This window comes from Chiroxiphia lanceolata, chromosome 1, assembly GCF_009829145.1.
Source record: "Chiroxiphia lanceolata isolate bChiLan1 chromosome 1, bChiLan1.pri, whole genome shotgun sequence".
Lineage (NCBI taxonomy): Eukaryota > Metazoa > Chordata > Aves > Passeriformes > Pipridae > Chiroxiphia > Chiroxiphia lanceolata.
Window position 1 is genome coordinate 109,027,830 of NC_045637.1, and position 21,501 is coordinate 109,049,330.

Below are 21,501 nucleotides of genomic sequence, written 5' to 3' on the forward strand. Positions count from 1 at the left end.
CAGTACTTCATTGCTTCCACAAAAATCTCACTCATTTTGTTTATCTGATCCGTACAGTGCAAATGCAAGATTTAGGAAAGTATTTAACAACCTATGAGACAATAGGGAATACTGCCAACATTTTCCTTACATTGACAGTTATTCCTAAACAGAAGACAAACTGACAGGAAAGAAAAACTATCTCAGATGTTAACAGCAAAAGTTAGGAGAAAGCTAACTTTCAATTTATTTTTTAAAATGCTTATTTGTAATTAAATTAAAAGCCAGCATTAATTTTCATAATCACAAAATAACACATTTATGCCAGTAATTAGCTCTTATTCCGTACTTAGAACATCTTACAGTAGAAACTGCCTTTGTTTTATATGGCAGTTGTATTTGAGTCAAAGATAAATCAAATTTAATTCTTAGATATAAAAAGTGATTTGGATAAGAAACCCTAATTCGCTATCCCACTAATTAAACTCCTGCAAAAATACTGCATTTATATAAGTGTTCAAGCTATAATTTATACAGAATAAACAAAAATTCTTTTAACTGACACTTGTAAGATACCTTTCAAGTGCCTCCTCTAGATCAAATATATGTAGAACAAAAGCCAGGTAGCTATATAAAAGAAATAGAATTCTCTGGTTTCCTACTCTGTCTTGTAGCATGGCTCCAGAACACCCAGATAGGAAACCTCATTCCAAAATTTGCATGTTAATAGTTATTACAAAAGCAAACAGGTGACACAGATTCATTTTGACAACTGGTGGTCCAATTGGACTGTCCAAAATGCCTATTTATAGTATGTTAAGGCCACAATCCCGGTGGTGGTTTCACAACTGCAGCCAAATAACCTGGAAAAAATACGCTGTAACTGAGATCACCTGAACTCTGTACAATTACATTATAACTGCATACAGGAACGAAGACCCCACTGGGCACTATACAAATAAATAGCTGCTGTAGATAAACTTGATCTTTCTCTTTCTACAGAAAGTAATTTTTACTTAGTGAAAGAAAAAAATAAATCTCCTTGTTGAATTATGAATGTATGGAAACTGCTTGTGAGCTTTTTTTGGACAACAGGTAACCCCAGTTAGCTCTTTGCTAAAGGTGAAACATGCAAATCTGAACTGTCTTCTCGAACAGAAGGCACCTAAAAGGGCTCAAACACACTGTTTCCCTTATCTACTATATAAGCTCATCTTAAACAGAAAAAAATCTTTTCTTTTGGGACTACTTGTGGCCACAGAAAAGCTTCCAGCTACCACTGCAACTTTTAAAGTGTATTAGCATTCCCTGCAAAACTGTAACAGGAAGCTGTTTTTGTAAGCACATAAGGCTGAGATGCCAAGACTCCCCTAACAAATGCTTTAAGAAAAGAAAGTAGAAGACTTAACACTGATTTTCAACTTCCACATCCAGTACTTGGGTTAGCAGCCATTCTGCAAACTCCATGGCCTATTTGCAACCCTTAAGCTTGGGGCTTGCATCCCAAAGGGGCTTTCTGACAAATTGTAAACTCTCAAGAGGAACTGGAACTAAACATGAGTCCTGGTTCCTCTGGCTACTTGAATATTTGTTGTCGACTGTAGCTGGCTTCTTTGCTCTGTTGTTGAAATTACACTCATCCTAGTTTTCTTATGTCCAAAAAGCTCTGTACAACACACATCTGTGCGACACTTACAGAATTCTGGATGGCACATGAAACAAATACGTTGGGCTAGCCCTGAGTTCTGTATATGAACAATGCTAGGGGACAGATTATTGTGAATACTTGAACCACAACACAGTCTTAGTAAAGTATGCAAATTACACCTAATGTATGGGACTTTTTTAATGCCTGCCAAATGTTTGCAAGGGGATTTGCCAGATGGCAAATGGTTGCAGCAAAGTCTTTAAAAATTGGGTATTGTTGAGGAAGATGCTACCATGCTACCAAAGACACTGCCCCACACTTTGCTATTAAGTTACAGCAAATAATAACTTTTTCTTTTTCTTTTTTTGAAAAAAAAAAAAAAAGGGGGACAACAAGAGAAACTGCATCATGAGGTTGTTCTACAGCTGAAGAAAGAAAACTGACATCTGAAAACCAGACGATTTCTAAAATTCTCCAGCAAAAGCTTTGGACCATCTTAAAATTTCTTTCTTGAGGTTTTGCATCTGTTAATCTAATAAGGAAAGATCTATGAGGACATCTGAGTGTAAATCATAAGGGCATGAAGAAATATAGCTACACCGTTAGCAATAAATCTTTGATGATATACTACTAAGGTATAATACATTCAAAAGTGGTTTGTAAACACAGGCCTTCCCATGTACCTTTAAGCTGGCAGTCATCTGCAGCTCCTCAGTCTATCATAAGAGATCAACTTAAATCAATGAGGTGATTTACCAATATAAAATACGCTTTCCTTAACTTCTGAGTTTATGTCAGCATTACAGAATGCACATTCAGAAACTCCACCTTAAAATAAACTCATTTCAACCAACTTTCCCATTAGTCATGACACCCTTGAGGTCTGCACTATCTCAGAGACAAAAGCATTGGTTTAAGAAAACAGTGTTACAAATCACACTTTTCCTTTGCTTCAGTTACTCTTCTGCAGGGTCTCAAGAAGATTGTTCAATATGAAACATACAGAAATATAAAAAAGCCTTTTTCGGTAATCTTTCCTTGTTAAAAGCTGTACATGAATTTGTACATCAATAGAAACAATAAGAAAAATATGGGCAACCAGTTATAACGTATTTTTTTATAATATATTAATTTCTCTGTTGGAATGTTTGTCAGCCATTCAAGATTGCTTTATTTTCTCAGTCTTTTATAACAGTTGTTAAAGGCAGCAGGAGGAGGGGAAGCATTTTTAGCAGTTTTATAGTAGTTTCCCCACAGCTACTGCACTCCCACAATATCCCTGCAAATACCATTACTTCATTTTGCACACAATCTGGAATTTCAATTACTTGTTAAATTTCTTTTATTGTAAATTATTTCTTTTACTATGTATCACACAATAGTCAAAGTAATAGCAAATCTAAGGGGACACTTTAATAGTGAGGAATTTAAAAGTATAAAATTATTCCGATATCTAAAATAACTGTACAGTACAAAGCAACTCCTGCACGCATATGGTAATAATTTGTAAAACTATTTTTTATTGGATTCTGGGTAATAATAATTGCATATGTTTTTTGTAGGTCTTCTCTTACTAAACAAATTGCTCACAATATAACTCTTGAAGAAATTAAAATGCTTTGCATGTTTCCAGTTATATAATGCCAAACTGATGGCTCACACAATTGACTTAGAATCTGTAATTCTGAATTCTACTTGAATAATACAAGCTAAGCCTTGGTCAACTCTTAGGACAAGGTATGGTTATTGACACTATTTACAGCTTCAATTATTTATAATAGCTTATAAAACTTCAATTTCAGAAGTAGTCTTAATTGATATTACTCATATGAACCATTTTAGAAAACAAGACTCTCTGCAATACTACTTTCTGTTCCTTATTGATAATATATTATTTAAAAACTACTAAATTAGGAAACTAATTCCATCATCATGCCCAAGCATTTTGAACCATTTTTCTCCTCATTTTATCACCATTTGATGCAATTATATGCAAGTGAATATCTCAATAGCACTTTTTAGTTTAGTGCTTTTGAAAACCAAAGTTGTTCCAAGTTCCATTTCAATGTCATTTTAAGCTGCAACTGTGTGAAACATTTGATAAAATGCTGAAGGAAGATCAGACTAGGAGTAATAAACTGTAAGAATTTTCTAACATGAACTAATGGATTAAAAGGCCCATCTTACTCCTATTAAACACACACTCCAAAATCTAAAGTACACCCACAGCTAAATATTCAAAGTACATCCAGTGTGACCCAATGTCAGCTACTATTGATTTGTAGTTGGTTCTCTGTACCTGTGGAGCACCCTCAGGCTCCCTTGAAATGCCTTCCTGTGTAAAAAAATCTTGGTTCAACTTACCTGACAAGCAATGCTTTATGTGTAAGACTTCCCCATTCTGCTATTACACATGAAAACAGATAATTTAATTGCTCTCAAAGAGTCTATTTATATTATGTATTTAACATGCTTTGCACACTCTGCACACAAGCATATAATATAAATATAGTGTTCAAATAATAATATGTAATTATGTTGAATATCATTAAGTGGTAAATAATTTGTGCTGTAGCTTTACAGAAAAACATGCTTCATCTTTCCCTTCCACGTGATACTTTAAGATTACTGACACAAATCTAGTTAAAGAAAATATCAAGTACATGTAAGAAGAACAAGGAAATTCAGCAAAATTTCATCTTGATAACCAGTGGAAAAGAATATCAAAAAATAGAATCTATGACTAGAAAAAGTCAACCATCCTCTCTTACAAACACTTAGATGCGGAGACTCAGAACTGAGTAAAACCTGAATTTTGCTAGCGTTACCATTTTAAATGAAGAATTCTTCACGTTTCAGATCCTATACAGGTACTTTTGCTCTCCTCTTGCAAGTGAAGACATCTTCACCAGAAACTTTACATAGTGACACCACACAGCAGAACAACAAACTAGTTAGCACCTTACTGCAGGACAAATTCAGGCAAGTCTTTAGTTAGGGTAGCTCTCCTTGTGTAGAATCTCTTTGAAAGACATTCTTTGCCTAAAAGGCCAAATGACATCTAGCAACCAAATAAGAAGGAGCATCTTCCACCAAACGAAACAAAACAAAAAAAAATAAAAAAAAAAAAAATAAAAAAAGGAAATTAATTCTTTTTACTTCTACTGCCAAGTTAAAACCAAACACTACCCACGAGAGTTTGGGTCAGAGGTCTTTTCTGCCAGAGCACTACTGCCACCTGCAGGACAACCCAAGGCGGCTTGCAAGGGAGGGGAAGCCCGGCAGCAGAGCTTTCGCACAGGTGAGCCCCGAAGGCTACCACGTCACACTAAATGAAGCAGGTGTTGGGGTTTTTAACAGGGTTAGTATAATAGCTTGACAGTTTAAACCTGGGGGAATCTTAACAAGTTAGCACTTAACAATGCATGAAGTGGGACAGACTTCTATGCACAATGTAACCTTGGCTCCTCCAGGCATGGAACACACACACACAACACTAGAACAGGCAGGCTAGACATGCAATTTAAGCTCATGCTATGACTTACATGTAAAAGGAACTTTTATCTGAAGGATTAACAAACTTGGTTTCTTGTCGTTTTCAATATAAAATCAAAATTATTTCAAGAGCAGGTAAGGTTTGATTTAAAAATTAAAATAGACAGTTATATGAAATGCAGCATTTAATTAAAATTAGTATTTGTCACAAAGTAGAATAAAAACAGAATATTCAGAGAGATGACACAGGCCTCCAGAAATACATCATGTTGCTTAAAGCAAAAAACTGTAAAGCATACTGAAGCATAACATATTCAAGGAAAAGTTCGAAACTTCCACATTGCATTTCTTATTATCACAGTTCCATATCTAAGACACTTAACGGCACTATCTGAATTGAAAATGAATGTGAGGACTGATAAGAAAATATGATTACTTTAAATAAGAGTGCAGCCTCTATGTTAGAGCTCCAAATGATAAGAAACAAGAGAAATTACATTGTGATTTCATTTGTGACAGTATCAGTGTTAGAAATAAGAAAGAAATTAAGACCAACTGTGACACACATAAAACATCCCCATGCTTTATTCACTCTTAAAGCATATTTCTGCATTTGCACTTCCTTCACCTGAAGTCTAAAGTCTGTTTCCTGGCCAAACTCCATCACTGGCAGATGTGTATATAGCAGCTTCCAAAGGCTCAAAGCCTATCCTAACAGCTACAGCATTGTGAATATAAGATATGGAGGGCCTCAAAAGTTTATTCTTCATCTAAACCTTCTCTTCTCCCACTTCAAGATAGTGGTTAGAGTCCATGTCACTTCAGGCAAGCTGAAGAAGCTCCCTAGCATCTCTGCTTCCAAAATAAAGACATGTAATGTGCTATGCTGATAAAATCTACACTCTAGTAAGTTTATCATTTTACATAAAGCTTATTTTTAACTGTTGGCTTTATACAAGATAGTATTAGACAGTACACATGGAAACTTAGACTAAACACATATTACAAAGAGGTTAACAGGAATAACCATGATGTGTCTTACCACAGATTTATTCTGAAAGGTTTGAAGAATTACATAACTTTCAAAACACTCAAAAAACTTTCTCCTCACAGTTGCCTGCATGCTTCAAAATTCACCAGTATTTCAGTAAGGAAAAAGTATGTACACTGTCCATTTTAACAATACTTATCACCGTCCCCTCATCTTGTCTCGCAAAGAGCAAAGCTGCTTTTTCAAAGCATCTCTAGCACTTTGTATTGCTAGGTGGCTCTCAGCTCCATAGCTTAACATAAATGTCCTATGTGCTGGTCCTTGTATGAAAAAATGTCTTTCATGTTAATAGCATAATAATCAAGACCTTTAAAATCAACAGCCTGAGACTCTTCGTAAAACTGCTTTTGAAACAAAATGTCCATGGCTAGGGCAAGTGTCACAATACATCCATAAACTCCAGCCTACTGCTCAGTTACCAACTCCAACACTGCGAGTTCAGAATCTGATACAGTTAAATTCTACTCTGTAACAACATGAACTGCCACAGAGAAATTGTGGGTTAGCCAAAAAAACACATGCTATTTGTTTAAAAGCAAGGATATGACTTTAAATACTAGAGGGAGAGTTACCTTCTTATTCTTGAGAATTTCCATTTTTAAAGCTTTCTCTAGAACCATGAAGGTAGGAATATTTTAAGAGTTATTCTAAAGTAAGTTGAAACCTTTACAAAATCATACGACTGTAAAAAGTAGGCTTTTTCAAAAAGCAAATAAGTGACATGCAATAAAACTAGAAGAACTGACAGTATGGGTATGTGCTTAATATCATACAGTAAATATCATTTGAAGCTAACTTGCTAGAAAGCCCAGTCACAAATCACAGCATATACTGGACATGGTATTTGGCACATCTATGTCTTTTGCAGGATCAGAATCCTACTAAAGTAAAAGAAATACAATCACATTCATATTTTGTGGCTAAGCTGCACACATCAAATTTATCTCCTTAAAAGACCTTTAAAGAGGGTAGTATTTTGTACTGCCATTTCTTGACAAAGTGGCAAATTAGTGACAAAAAACATTTTTCTTCCTTACAAACATTTCTTTAAAATGAAATTATGTTTAAGTAGAAAGATTCTAGAATTCTCTCCATTTCTTCTCAGATCAAGCAACATTCTTACAGAACACTCAAATAAAAATTTATATATATACATGTATATAGCTGAACAGTTCGTATTGTGCGTCATAACTGGCATTGCTTCTATTACAGTACTACTATACAGAAAGGGAAAATCTTTCAACAAACTATAAAGTTTGATTCCTGCAGTTTTCTTTCCATAAAACTATGTAATAAGTGCTAAGTTTTGCTGGTTTTATATGTAAGTTTTCCCATTTTTATATGGTGATTCTTTAACAGTTGTGGTAGCTGCGGTGACGTCAGTTATAATAAGGAATAACAGACGGGATGGAATGAAGAACAAAGTATTTTCAAGCATCTGGATAGCTAAAAAATTCAGTGAGAGGGGTTTTATTTTGAATCCACTATTACCCTATATGATCGCACTTTTACACCTTATATACTTAATTAAGCTACAATATTTCTTCATATTTTTTCCAGTTAAATTCAGTTCCTGTTGCCTTTCTACTGTTTGGAGAGCCCAGCTACACCAAGTACGTTCATCCAACCACCCAACGTACTGTGATTCTGCGCCAGAAAACTAAGTTTTAATTTCAAGCTCATATTTGGACCAAGCCAATATTTTCTCACTTGCAAATTGATCACAGATTTTAATTTTCTTTAAAAAATATTGGAAGCTAAAACTTCATAAAGCACATTTTCAACCAATGGCTATACACCAGAATTCTGAACTCCAACCTTTTGATTCACATACCTCATTTAAATTAAACTGATCAGTCTGTTGGACCACATATGAGTTCAAATCTGGGAATTAATCTGTGTCAAAACAAAGAATTTAAAGCCTAGATTATGTTCTCTTCGTTATGGAGACAGGTTGCTGAATCAGAGACTTTATATATAAATTTATTCAGATAAAGTGCCATGAAGTTACAAACATGTTAACTATGTCAGACTTAAGCTATTACTCATACACACAGGTCTTGGTTCTATGAAATCAGTGAACAACACTCTGCAGGGACTTTATACCTCGTTAGACCAGGAAGTATCCAAACCACACATTTCTTACCAATCATTCTAATATTATGAAATACTAATAAATCAGAAAATCCAAAGGGAGTATTGTATTAAACATTTTTCAAGAAGGCAAAAAAGTGATTCTCTCCATTTGCTCCAGTAACTGTAACATTTTTTACTGTTTGGTGTTGGGGTAAAGATGGGATTGGTTTTAAATGCAATAAACACAACTAATGTCTCTTTCAGTAGTGTGTTCCCCTTCAAAATGGCAACTGATAGGCAATCCTGAAGTGCAGCAGCATATGTAATTTGGCTTATGCTTAAAGTGTGCCAGAGGTGGTGTAGGGACAATCTCTACTTTCCTGAGTCACCAGAGCAATACTTCTCAGTCTTGCAGTTAAGCTGCAGACTAATGGGGGAGAGTACTGCAGCACAAAGTAAGCTACTAAGTCATAAAAACCACACAACCCTTCCACAGATATTCTTTTAAACGCAGGGTTAAAGCAGTGGGAATTTTTCTGCAGGCATTCATTGGTCTTCATATGGTCCTCAAATAGCCAAGGCCAACAATAACACTGACACTTCAAAGGTGGCACATCAGATTGTCAAGACAAAAAACCTTCCCACTTTGATCTGTAACTATCTTTAAGTGGTTACCTCTGGTTATAAAGAATGAACGTTACAAGCCTGTAGGAGAAGATGGCAAAACAAAAGTCAGATAGGTAGCACGAAATCACTACTTCGAGCAAAATAGGCTGGAAATTACTAAACAACACTGTACATATCTTTTTACACTACTCATCTGTTATGCATGTTACACATGCTTTTATTAGAAAACATGCAAGAAAAAAAGAAAAGTGGCATCTAAATAATAACATTATTATTTTATTAATCAATAAATCCTTAATCAAATATGTAACAGCATAAGTCAAAACATGAACATCAATAGCCTATAGCTTTCTAGGTTTAATTGATGGTTGATAAATGGGCAGTTATAATAGGCTGATCATACTTGGAGAAGCAACAACAAAAAATTACCTCAGTAGATTTCAAATACCATAGTTAGTTGTAGTGCTAGCAATTCACATAAAGAAACTGCTTTTTGACAGCAAATTGAGCAAAGCAGAATCAGTGCTAAAGACGTGGAACCCTGTTATATATTTATGGGATAATTCCTCAGTATAAGCCTCAGCAGACTAGGCAGATTTGAAGTTCATAAAGAGTTGAAGTGTGGACAAAGCTTACTAAGCAGCCCTACTTGTCATTTGAACATATAAAGTCTACTTTATTTCCTGGATTTTCAACACTTACTTTTGTTTAAAAAAGAAAATAACTTTTCCCCGTCTCAAATAATGAAAACCTAGCTTAACTCAAGCTAAAAAGTTGAGTCCTGGTAACTTAATATTTTATGAAACTCAGAAATTCTTATTCTATAAAGGTAATAAATTACTTCTGCACAAAAAACCTTTCCAGACTTCTTTATATTTCCTCTTCAGAAAACATGCTCTTCCATTACCAAGTAAAATGATATTTACCTGTCAAATAAATGAAAGTGAAAGCAAATATTTTAGCTACTTTCACCAACTTGTCTATACCTGTCAACCCCTTGTAATAAAAGTAACTTTGCATTTTACAAGGCATATTCATCATTTTCTGGGTTATTTGCTTCAAGAATCTTTCTTCCATGAAGAAAAGTCCTTCTTCTCACAGACATAATGGTACTATAGTGGTTACTATATTCTGATTCTCAGATGTAGCTCCTAAAAACAAGAGGCAACATATATGCAAGGCATCCAATTACTTATAGACAAGCACTACAAGTGGCTCTAAAGTTTTTTCTTTTTAGGTATTACTAATCAAATTCCAATGTGGCTGAAGGGGAAAATATCCTTCATTTATTTAAACATTAAGTTCACTGATAAACTGGTGCCTAAAGTAGTAAGAGTCCCCAGTAGAATAGAGAGGGAAGTATCTTTCCCACAACATGTGCCCTAAACCTCGAGGTTGGCTTCCTGTTAGAACTTCCAACACTTTTTTGCCATGCAGATATCACCAGACTTAATTTCTTGGTGGACAGTCAAAAGCACAAAGAATCAAAATTAGAGACATCATGAAACACTGACTTGAAAAGAAGGGGTATTTGAGGAAGTTTGCAGTCTGTTTCACTTTAAAAGAAAAAAAGGCACGCTACCTTTTAGCCTTTACAGGATTATCAGATATAACTTGAAGACTGCGTACAAACAAAACCAAGTAGTAAAATGGAGACTAGTGAACTTTTAAAATATTCAGAAGGGAAAAAAAAGGTCCTGATTTAAAGGCCTCATGCTTTCCTGTTGCAAAAACAGCTTTGTGACTTGGAAGTGACCAAAACAGAAATCCCTTTCCTGAGACTATATCCAAGCTATAACACTCTATCTACGTGTTTTAACTCCACCCACACCGGCATTTCATATTGTGACAGAAAACATCCCAGAGGCTTGCAACACAACCTATTTTGCTTCAAACTGAATGCACCTGAACATGATGTTCTAGTTTCAGGCCAAGCAGGACAAAGAATTGGTGCAATCAATCAGCCATTAAAAGATGGTACGATGATACTCTTAGCAACAGCTTTGCCAAATGAGTTAGGGTCAAACAAATAGAAAAGTAGTTGTCTAAGTATTTTAATCTACTCCAAGGACCTCTTATGGTCAAGCATATGGAGACAGGATAATTCAGACAGAAAAACAAATATGACTGTTCTAGAAGTGACTTTCTGCTACTTTATGAACAAGTTATGTCAGATGACTCTGACACACATAACCCACCTTTTGGTTGAGGAGTTATCAGATCATTTGCCTTTACAGGCTTAAATCCCTGCCAGCAGAAAAAAGGACGTTGATATGAGGTGCTTCAGCTAATAGGGACTTTGTGTAGGAACAACAATGCTATGAGTTTGCTCCCCACACAATTACCTGAATTATGAGGAAGGGAGGGAGGGAGGGAGTCAGAGAGAAATCTGTCACATCTCAAGAAGCATCAGTGACAAATTCACAGAATTTATAACCTATAAGCATAAGAGATACCGCTCATGAAACTTCCTTTGCAAAGGAGATGTGGAGGTATAAAGAAGGTCTTAGAAAAGAGGTCTTTGATGAAACAGAAAAATGAAAACTAAAAGGCAAGAAAAAAGGAAATGGACTTTGAAGTCAACACTAAGAAGATATTTATGCAATTATCATGGATACCAAGCAAATACTGATGCTCACGACTACCATTTTAACACTGAAATGTTGAGCAGAGTAGGAATTCTTGTAATTCCTTTGTGTAACTTTCCAGATTTCAGCTGTTCCAACTGCAGTGTATGGACTGTTTCTACTCAAACCATTCTAGAAAGGATTTGGGCGGAGGAGTTGTTTGGGGTTTTTTAATCAACTCAGGCAGAACATCTAAACCATTTTCTTCAAGAGTTTCAGCTTCAGAGAGAATGCTTTCTCACAGCCATAACTTGAAGGATAACAAGGTAGGACATGCAAAAATACAACTGTTTAAGCAAGCTTATCCATGGGAAGATAAATTTGTGCTGAGACATAGACCTAAGCAGTTTAAATTAACTGAAATTGTCAGTGCATGTGGTTGTACTTCCGAAGCAATACAGGCAGTGTTAGGCACGTAGGAGTCCCCCTGACATTAAAAGTATGTCAGAAAGAATAACTAATACACATTAACAGAACCAGAACATAAACTTCCAACAAAATAAGGGACAAATCTCTATAACAACAGTTAGAACTAAACTTCCAGTTCAGTGATTAATTAAAGAGATATTCAGGTAAAACCCAGAATAAAACAAACAAATTTTTGCCTATAGTTCAAGTTTCTGATCACAAATTTTTATATGAAATTTTCAATTTCCTGACAGAGAACATTCAGGTTTTCACAGAAGGCAAAAAAGTGTAGTTCAACAGCTTAAAAATACATAATTTTTATGGTTCATTGGCACCTTACTAAAAATGTTGTAAGTAACCACTTCTCTTTGATTCTATTTTTCCTTGAATGTTTCTGAAGTGATGGAAATCAAGCAGTTTATACTGGAATTTAATACCAAATGCTGTAGTATATTATTATCCTTATTTACATACTGGCATTGCAATAGGGGAATACTATATTTCACATTATTTTTAGAGGAAAAATCAATTAATAAAGAATAAGGAGGGGCACACATTAGAATTACAAGTTGCTTAGCAGGAATTCTCTAAAGCACCTTCCAGTTGATCTTAGAAGTAGACAACCACGATTATAGGATAATGTATATGACTGCTTTTGTGACACAATTACTACCCCTGCCCCAAGGGATTTATATAAAATAGCTTCTAATAATGCTATCCTTATCCAGCAAGCCAGAGTCATATATTAGAAGTAACAGACATTATGCCACGGAGATAATACAGATGAACAGGTATGATCTGTAGAGATAACTACTTTCAGAATGCTTCATTTACTTTGTAAGTATTATTGTAATAAAAGGGAAGAAAGTAATTAATTGACATAACACTATATTTAAAGCCCTTCAATCCCTCAGCAGTGTAGGATTAACAACTCTATGCTTATTAAAGTACTTAATATTATTTATCTTACAGTAGTGCCCAGAGGCCCCAACTGAGACTGAGGTCTCTCTTGAGTGGAGTACTAGAAAATCATTATCACATTAACTCACAAAAAATTCCCTTTCAAATTATTTAAAAAAAAAATCCAAAGACATATGCTCAGTTTAAGCCAAATTACTATCTCTATAAGCTTTACTACAGTTTTTGCTCTTTATTTTTAATGCCAGAATGAAGCACAAGCATACTGGATATTTTCCTACTGACAGACAGAAGCATAGCTCAGAAACACATATGCCCTGGACCTCTCCCTGCCTTTCAAGCCACTGGGTGTAGGCAAGGAGATGTTCCCTCATTTTTACCTGTATAAAGAGGTTTGAGTAATTAGATTGCTGTCTCTCTACCTGCTAAAGAACACAACCCCAAACCACACCCTGGTATTAGTAGGACTGTAGGAATTCTAAACCTAACTAGCAAATTGAGCTGGGACAGATTTAAGGCTCTCAAATTTCTCCCTGAGATCAAACTGCTGAGTCTTAAAATTACCAGGGAACAGGTAGAATCTGCATAAACTTCTCAGAGGCATTATTGAAACAGATGGTTCAATATAATGAGTTTCCACACAAATAATTGTATATACAAATGTTACTACAATCTGCTGTTGTAAAAACCAATGCTTTTTTCAAATTTTTTCTAACACAAATATTTTTCCAAACTTCAAAAGCTGTACTGTCATACGCTGTACAATTAACTAAGTATTATATAAGGGACTGTTATACTAACTGGCCCACCAAGACTGTTCATTATATTTCAGTTGTAAGACCTGTTGGATGAAAGCCAGCCCAACTCTCTCTAGAGAGTCTAAAAAAAATAAATAATAAATAATTTTTAAAAACATTAGGTAACCATTAGTAACAAACAAAACACAAACATCCCTTAGATTACTCTGTACAAGTCAGTAAAGCTAGTCAGATTTGTTAAGAGGTAAAATGCATGACTTATCAAGTGTTTAGCAATCCATTGTATGTTGGGACAGCAGCCACAAGCCTGTTGGGGATCAAAAGTAATCTACCTGACAAGGATTCTCCTACTGCATCACCTGTGGTCATAGGCACTGGGCAACCAGCACCCACCCCAGCTCTGGGGGCACCCAGAACAGGCAAAACTGGACTGTAAAAACAGTGAGCCTTTCTGTGGTCTGTTTATTTCAGTGACAGTCACAGTAAAAGTTATCAACATGTCTTAACTTCTCTTCACTCAATTACCCACCCAACCAGTTTTTCCCTGATCTGTCTTATGCATCGATTACAAAAAGTTTTGGTCTGTTGCAGTGCAGTCCTCAGCAATTGAAGCAGTTCCTTGATTTCCACAGTTTAACACTGGAGTTTAATAATCTGTTCCAACAAATCATCTCCGGAATGCATATGCTCTTAAATCCTCAATGAAGAACAGATTTTCAGTGAGATTCCTTATTTTCCTATCTCAAGGAAGGATCTTACCAGATTGCACAGCCTCACTTTTCATCCTTTCAAAAAAGAAGTTACTGCACTGGAGCTACGGTACTCCAGCTTCTATTTTCACTCAAGGAAAACAGAAAACCTAAAGCACAGTACAGCAATTCTAGTATTGTTGTAGAATTAACAGTACATCCATTAACAAAATGAACATTTTACAAAACAAAGAAAAAACACTTTGCATTTTCTTTTTACAAGTCACCTTATTTGTTATATACCTCAGAACTGTTTGTTAGGATCTAGAAGTAAATTTCATAACTGGAGATTATTCTAAAAAAAAGTAAACTTTAACAAGTTACTTACTGAAAATTCGCTACTCTTACTGATACAGGAATGTGGGGAAGTTGAGTGGCCCATTTCAGTGTAACATCTTGATAAACATTCAACATCTTATTGTGATTTCCAATTAAAGTGTTTATTGTTCCTTCTTGCACTGTTAAAAGATATAAAAGCAATTTTAGGATGAAAGACTTTTCAAAAGCCACTATTTTTCACATAGGCTTACAACATTATACTATTTTTTCTTTTCTTTTTAAGCCATTATGTGTTATAAATTAATTTAATATAATTAAAGTGTCAAAAGTTATGAAAGTTACATTGACAATGTATGACATATGTGAGTATTTATGGATACCAATTTCAACTGCATATTACACAACACATACCACAACTTTCTAAGGTTCTAGCCAGCCATGTTTGGTCATTTTAAATATGACAAAGAAAGATTCATAATGGTTATGTTGGCGTGCCAAGACAGATGTGACAAAATAACACATTGGTTAAATATCTGCTACTTGTATTCTTCATTCATTTATTAACTTGTGAATACCAATTGAATGCGTATGCATTTACAGGGTTTAATTATAGTATAATTTAAATCAGAAAGTATAAAATGTGAGGATTGTCAAGATCAAATATGTAAAGACTAACTTCAAAATAAGACACGGTGTCAAAAATTTATCAGGTATTTTTTGAAACATTGAAAGAGAGTAGGTATTAAGAGTCTGGAGTTCTAACCAAGTTGTTTCCACACAATATAATAACAGTAAACTTTATTTGATTTTTTTTTTAAACTATCCATAAATATCACAAGTTCCTCAAACAGAAGATCCTCAAACAGTAGTTTATTCTTCCAAAATCTCTCATTGTTCCATGTTTGTTGCTTTGGTAGCCTGGACACTAAACAAGTACCTCAATTTGGTAATGAGAAAATATTTAGATTCTAAAAGTTATGATACCTTACACTAAGTAACATTTGAAAATAAACTTGGCTCATTCAAGAAGAGAGCTCCAATTCACATACTTTCTACAAATCATAGAACCACAGAATCACAGAATGGCTTGGGTTGAAATGGACCTTAAAGACAATATAGTCCCATCTCCCCCTGCCATGGGCAGGGACACCTTCCACTAGACCAGCTTGCTCAAAGCCCCATCCAACCTGCTTATTCAGAAAAACATATTTATTCAGTGGGAAAAGTGAAAAAAAAAACAAACACGACTCTTAGTTGTAAAAGTAATCAAGCTAAAGTTAAATTGAATTTTCCTTTTACAAACCTGAACAATAAGGAATGAAGCAACTCGGACTGTAATCAAGCTTTTTCATAAATCGTATTTGCCCATTATCCTTAAGGCAAAAGAAGTTTCTCTCACCAAGCACAAAAACAGAAGAAACTCCCTGATTAAATGAGACAACGCATATATCCAGGGCTTGCTCTCCGATGTTTAGAACCCAATCCACCTTCAAAAGAAAAAAACATGCTCCAGAAATCAATTGACAGCTGCATATTAAAGACAATACTTTGAGAAGGCTCAGAACTAATCAAATTACATATCATTAACATAGAAAAGTAAAATCAAGATCTTTTTTTGAATGAGAGTTATCCTCTTATTCTGAAGGAAGTTGGTAGCTTTCCTTAATGTGAGTAAAGCAGCAAAAACATCTTCATTTTAAAATAGCTATGAATTGATGACTACGCAGTTCACTTAAGTACATTTAAATTTTAAAATACACATCCCATTCAAAATGGAAATGCTTTATATTTTAAGTATTAAATCTGCCTCTGTACATGTCCTTGGATATTAAAGACAAGGTTAGAGAGCAAAGGGTGACAACTTATTCTACCAATATATGTAAATGGAAAAACAGACAAAAGCTTTTGATATGTAAGCCAAACTTGCTGTCACTCATGACCACTCTTCAATCTGAAGAATGCTTGTGTGTGTCATAGCTTGTTTACTTCTCCAACTACACACATTGATATAATAAGCAACTACTTATAAATCCTGTCTCCTTTATCTTTATGTTTTTAAAAATATTACTGCTTATTGACACATTTCATTGGTTTGTTTCTTCAGCTCCTCTGGAAATTTCAACTAAACACACATGCAAAAAAATGCTTTTGACTTCTGCCAAGCCAGTTAAACAGAAATTTAGAATTTCTGAAGTAAAAATATATCAAAGTTCAACTGTCAGCACTTCCTATATGAACAGCATCAATCATTTTGCTTAAAGAGCATAGAATGTGTCAGCAAACATACTGACATATCTGATATATGAAATTGGAAGTGCCATCTTAAAAGTTAAAGTGAAAAAAGCCAGGCTTATTACATTTGTCTCCATCTGTGCTTTATGTTTTAAATTTTAAAAATTGTTTCATTTGCAGCATATCTGATGATTCCAAATTTCTTATTTAAAAACTACATCTTCTCCCAATTCAAGATGTAGGATTCAGACTGACTTATAGTTTGAAAAAATTCTACTTCTAGCCACTGGAAGGAAGATGCTCTCCCAACATTTTACTGCCATACCTGAAATACACTGAATCTAGCATTTTACATATGCAGTATATTTAGCAGACAAGCCACTCTACTGCAGGACCACAGTGAATTAAATTCTCTTCCTCTTAATAGAAGGCAGCTCAAATATTAAACAGCTTATTCATAGAGACAATTAAAACAGTCACAGGAACCTCCAGAAGACCATTGAATCCACAGGTTTTTGCCAAGAAGAGTCCAGGATACCAATTATTTATGGAAACATTTCACCGCTGAGTTTTCTCTAAGTACAAAGGATTCCCCAAGCAGAATGACATTAGTTTTCTAAGTCAAACAGAAAGTCACAATTAGACTTCTGTTAAAAACATGAGCAATAATTCAGGTGTACCTATTTATCTAATTTACTACAGTGTAGGTTCTGTATTACAAAGATGGCCTTAGAAATAGTTATTTCCAATACACAGTTCTCTCTTCCTTTTCTCTGTAGAAAAACAGCTAGCTTTAAGGCCCAACCTTAAACAACTGAGGGCTAAAGAAACCTTAATAGAAATACACTGGAGTGTTTCCATTGCCTTTAACAGCAATTGGACCAGGTCCTTTGTCAGCAGACAATGTTTCCACTCCGTTACCTAGCATCCGTCTTTTTAACATGTATGCAGTGTTCATACAGGTCATGTAAAATAAACAGGTTTTACCACAAGTCTTTTTCCAGAGCTAAGTTTTTGCTGTTCTGTTTCTTGTCTTTCATCAGCATCTGTCGCAAATGCCAGCACTTGGTATCTGTTATAGGAAGTTTAAAAAGGTAAAAAAGTAAAAGATATTTTTGTAGTTAATAGCCTTACATTAAGTAAAAAACAAAATATAATTATCATGAGTATACTCTCACAGAAAAAGCACCGACTAAAAGGATTGTTAGAAAGCCTACTGCAACATAATCTAGCATAAGCAAAGATATTAAGATTAATATCACTATAGGATAACAGCTAAATGTAAAGGTAGAAATTAAAACAAAAATTCAGATTTTATGTAGTGTTAAAATAAATTCCATTGCTAAATATATTAGAGGATAGAAACCTAGATCACGAAGACAGATGAAAGAAACCAACTTATTTTCAATTTGTGAAATTGAAAAGAAAAATTTTTTCCTCTTATTAAGCTTTTAAAAATCCTCCTAAACTGCCCAGAAATAGAATCTGCTATACCTAATAATGAAACCCTCAAGCACATTCATTAAGTAAACTAAGTAGTTCCAATCCAACAGACTACAGTAAACAGGCATCAGTAAGTGGCACACCTAGCAAAACCTGGAAGGTTTGTGGGGGTTTTATTGCTTTAACTGACAACCAACCATACTAAGAAAAATTGGCAATAAAGACATTTGAACAAAAGGTATCAATGGCCATAAAAGTTGAGGACATATATCTGTCCTCTTTACACCTATGCACATTAGGTAACCTGTAAAATACTGAAGTTTTCTACAAAAGTGAAATAAATAACAGAAAAAGACCCAACATAAACTTATCCAAAAGACAGCATTCAATTCTGGAATTCATGGAGTGCCATCAGCTCCTAAGCTTAAACCAACACAATTCTGACTGCTACAATTCAAGTCTAAAATAACAGAATGTATTTTTGTTTACTGTCAAAGCTATAGATTTAAAATGATGACACCAATATTCCTCACATTTCAGATGCATGTATTGTGGTGTAGTGACAGGACAAGGAGCAATGGACATAAATTAAAACAAGAAATTTCACCTCAGCATGAGGAAGAACAGCCCAGGGAGGTCGTGGAGTCTCCCTCTCTGCAGACATTCAAATCCCACCTGGAGACATTCCTGTGTCACCTGCTTGAGGTGACCCTAGCTTGGCAAGGGGGTTGGACTAGATGATCTCTAGAGGTCCATTCCAATCCTAAGTATTCTGTGATTCTGTGCTTGCTACTGAAAGATTTTAGTTTCTAAAATTATTTTACTTACAGAAGTAAACTATGTACTAGTAGTAAGAGATACAATTGCTTAAGGTAACTGTTATGATCTAGTTAATAATACTAAATAAGCTGCTTTTAGTACAATTATGATGTCTTTAACTGTCCTCTGTATGAGCAAATCTACTTTCCTTTTTCAGTTTAACACATTTATAAGAGAAGTTGCAGATTCTGACCTAATAAAATTTTCTCTTTTCACCATATGTTTATTGATAGTCTTGAAAAGCACATTATCACTTTATTAACTAATTAGGGACTAATAGAGAATTTTCAAACCAAGCTCCACTGAACAGCAATATATATTGATGTTCAAGTCCCAGCTGCCTGCATATACTCTTTCATGACAAAAAAATTCAAGCCACAGATGACCAACACAAACTTTTAATTCAGCTATCACATCAAGTACATAATCATTTAAATAAGAGGCATTTTTCTTTTAGATATTGAAAGAATTCAGAATCAACAGCCATAACAAGATGGATAATTTGAAGTTTGGTAAATTGTTCTGCTAAAAACACTGGACAGAACTGCTGTATTTTTCATTCACTACCATAAAAATAACCTCTTCTTTCCTTAGCATATCTATTTTTTCACTTCAGAAGGATTACTTAACTCTGTTCTAATGTCCTAATAGTTCAGACACACACTAGAGATTAGTACCACAGTGTCTTAACACCTGGCATTAAAGACCAATAAGCAAGTGAAGAATTCCTTTAAAACTACATGTTCCTACAGGAAGGACAGCACACTTGTGAATTTCTAACAGACTGATGAAAAATTTTAGTCACATTTATTGTAAAGGTAAAGAATCTGAACATAACAAAAGTGTATAAGATGTTCACTTTAAAGGAAAAACTGTTTCTTTATTAATTGACAACATTAATAGATTCTATTCTAATTTTATTATAAGAAATTATTAGAATTTTTATTCTAATTTTTAGGAAAAATATGAATTTTATATGAAACTACGTTTACTTGCAATACATACATCTTGTCCTGTGATAAGAAAACAATATACAATATCTATAATCTGTCAACTGATCAAGCTTAAGCAGCATAATGACAAGAGTATTGCTTGAGAAATTCAGGTGACAGAACTGGTAAGTGTGAGAAAGCGTCGTGTTGGACTAACGTTCCCTGGATTAGATTCCCACGGCACAGTCTATAAAAATTGGCATCCTTATTTTCTTTAATATATATGAATAGATCTGAAAAAAATCCTTAAGGTACTTGTCAGCCCATTCCTCCAGCTTGATGAGATTCCTCTGAATGACAGCCCTATCCTTTTTATATTAGTCACTTCCTACAACTTGGCATTGTCTTTGAATTTCAGGACAGGCATTTTGTCCTACTGTCCAGGATGAAGATGTTAGAGATATATTGACTCCAGTATCATCAGCACTCATCTTTAGCTGCTAGTTAGAACTGTGAACAGCTACTGCTCTGTAAGCCTGACAGCTCTGCCACTTTTTCATCCATTTTAGTAGGTGTGGGGTTTTGTCATCACAGGTAGTAACTCTGTTCTAAACACCACCCCACCCCAGTTTACTGCTAGCCTGCTAGGCACAGAGATTCAAAAACTCTAACAGCAGACTTGGTCAGTTTTAATGGAGAAATTATATTTCATATTCCTCCCAAGTAGTCAGTATTAACTTCCATGTCATACATTCCCTTTTTTCCATCTGAACTCAGTCAGGACCTACCTGTCCAGTCAATCTGCCTTCTGCTACTTATTTGCTTAAACATCAGTTTCTCAAAATGGATTGTTCTTGATCTTTCCATGATGCAGCAGCTCTCCTGAGCCTTTCTGCCCTTCAGGGCAGCGTCTCACAGGATCCTGCCCACCACTTCCTTGAACAAACCCAACTGTTCTCTTGAAATCTACAGTCTTTAGTTCACTGTTTATCTTCCTCATTTTTCTTAGGATCAGCTCATGGTCACTGCAGCCAGTATCTGCAACACTCAACAGCAGATGCTGACTATTACTTCTCCAAACATTTCCTTCTGAGTTGTGTATTCAGCAAAGTGTCTTCCTAAGCCAGGCTGTCTAGCACCTCAATCAAAGGAGTTCTCCCTAATGCACCTCCAAAACCTTCCACATTGTTGAAGTCCATTATGTTGCCCTCCCAGCAGGCATTAGTCCTCTGTGAGAACATGGGCCTGCAACTGGGAGACTTCTTGTTTAAAAAAACTTCTTATTTAAAAAAGGTTTTGTAACAGAAATCCACCACAATGTCCCATTCCTCAAGCATCCATCTGATTCATCTAAAGATGAATGCCTGACAAACTCCCAGCATGGTGGTTCAGTTAGAAAGCTTCTCCATAGTGAACACAAATCCCTCCTTGTCTGTCTTTCAAAATCTTTCTAATTTCTT

General features: G+C 34.9%; 1 protein-coding gene across 3 annotated transcripts in view; it reads right to left on the reverse strand.

The window, feature by feature from the left end:
- The window catches only part of BBS9 (Bardet-Biedl syndrome 9), a 285,582-nt gene that overhangs the window by 234,046 nt on the left and 30,035 nt on the right, over positions 1 to 21,501 (reverse strand). For all 3 annotated transcript variants that reach the window (XM_032707850.1, XM_032707763.1, XM_032707681.1), the window contains exons 7-9: positions 17,835 to 17,919; positions 15,919 to 16,102; positions 14,665 to 14,794 (exon numbers count right to left, since the gene is read on the reverse strand). In XM_032707850.1, the coding sequence (XP_032563741.1) occupies positions 14,665 to 14,794; positions 15,919 to 16,102; positions 17,835 to 17,919 (399 nt within the window). The remainder of the gene's footprint in view (positions 1 to 14,664; positions 14,795 to 15,918; positions 16,103 to 17,834; positions 17,920 to 21,501) is intronic.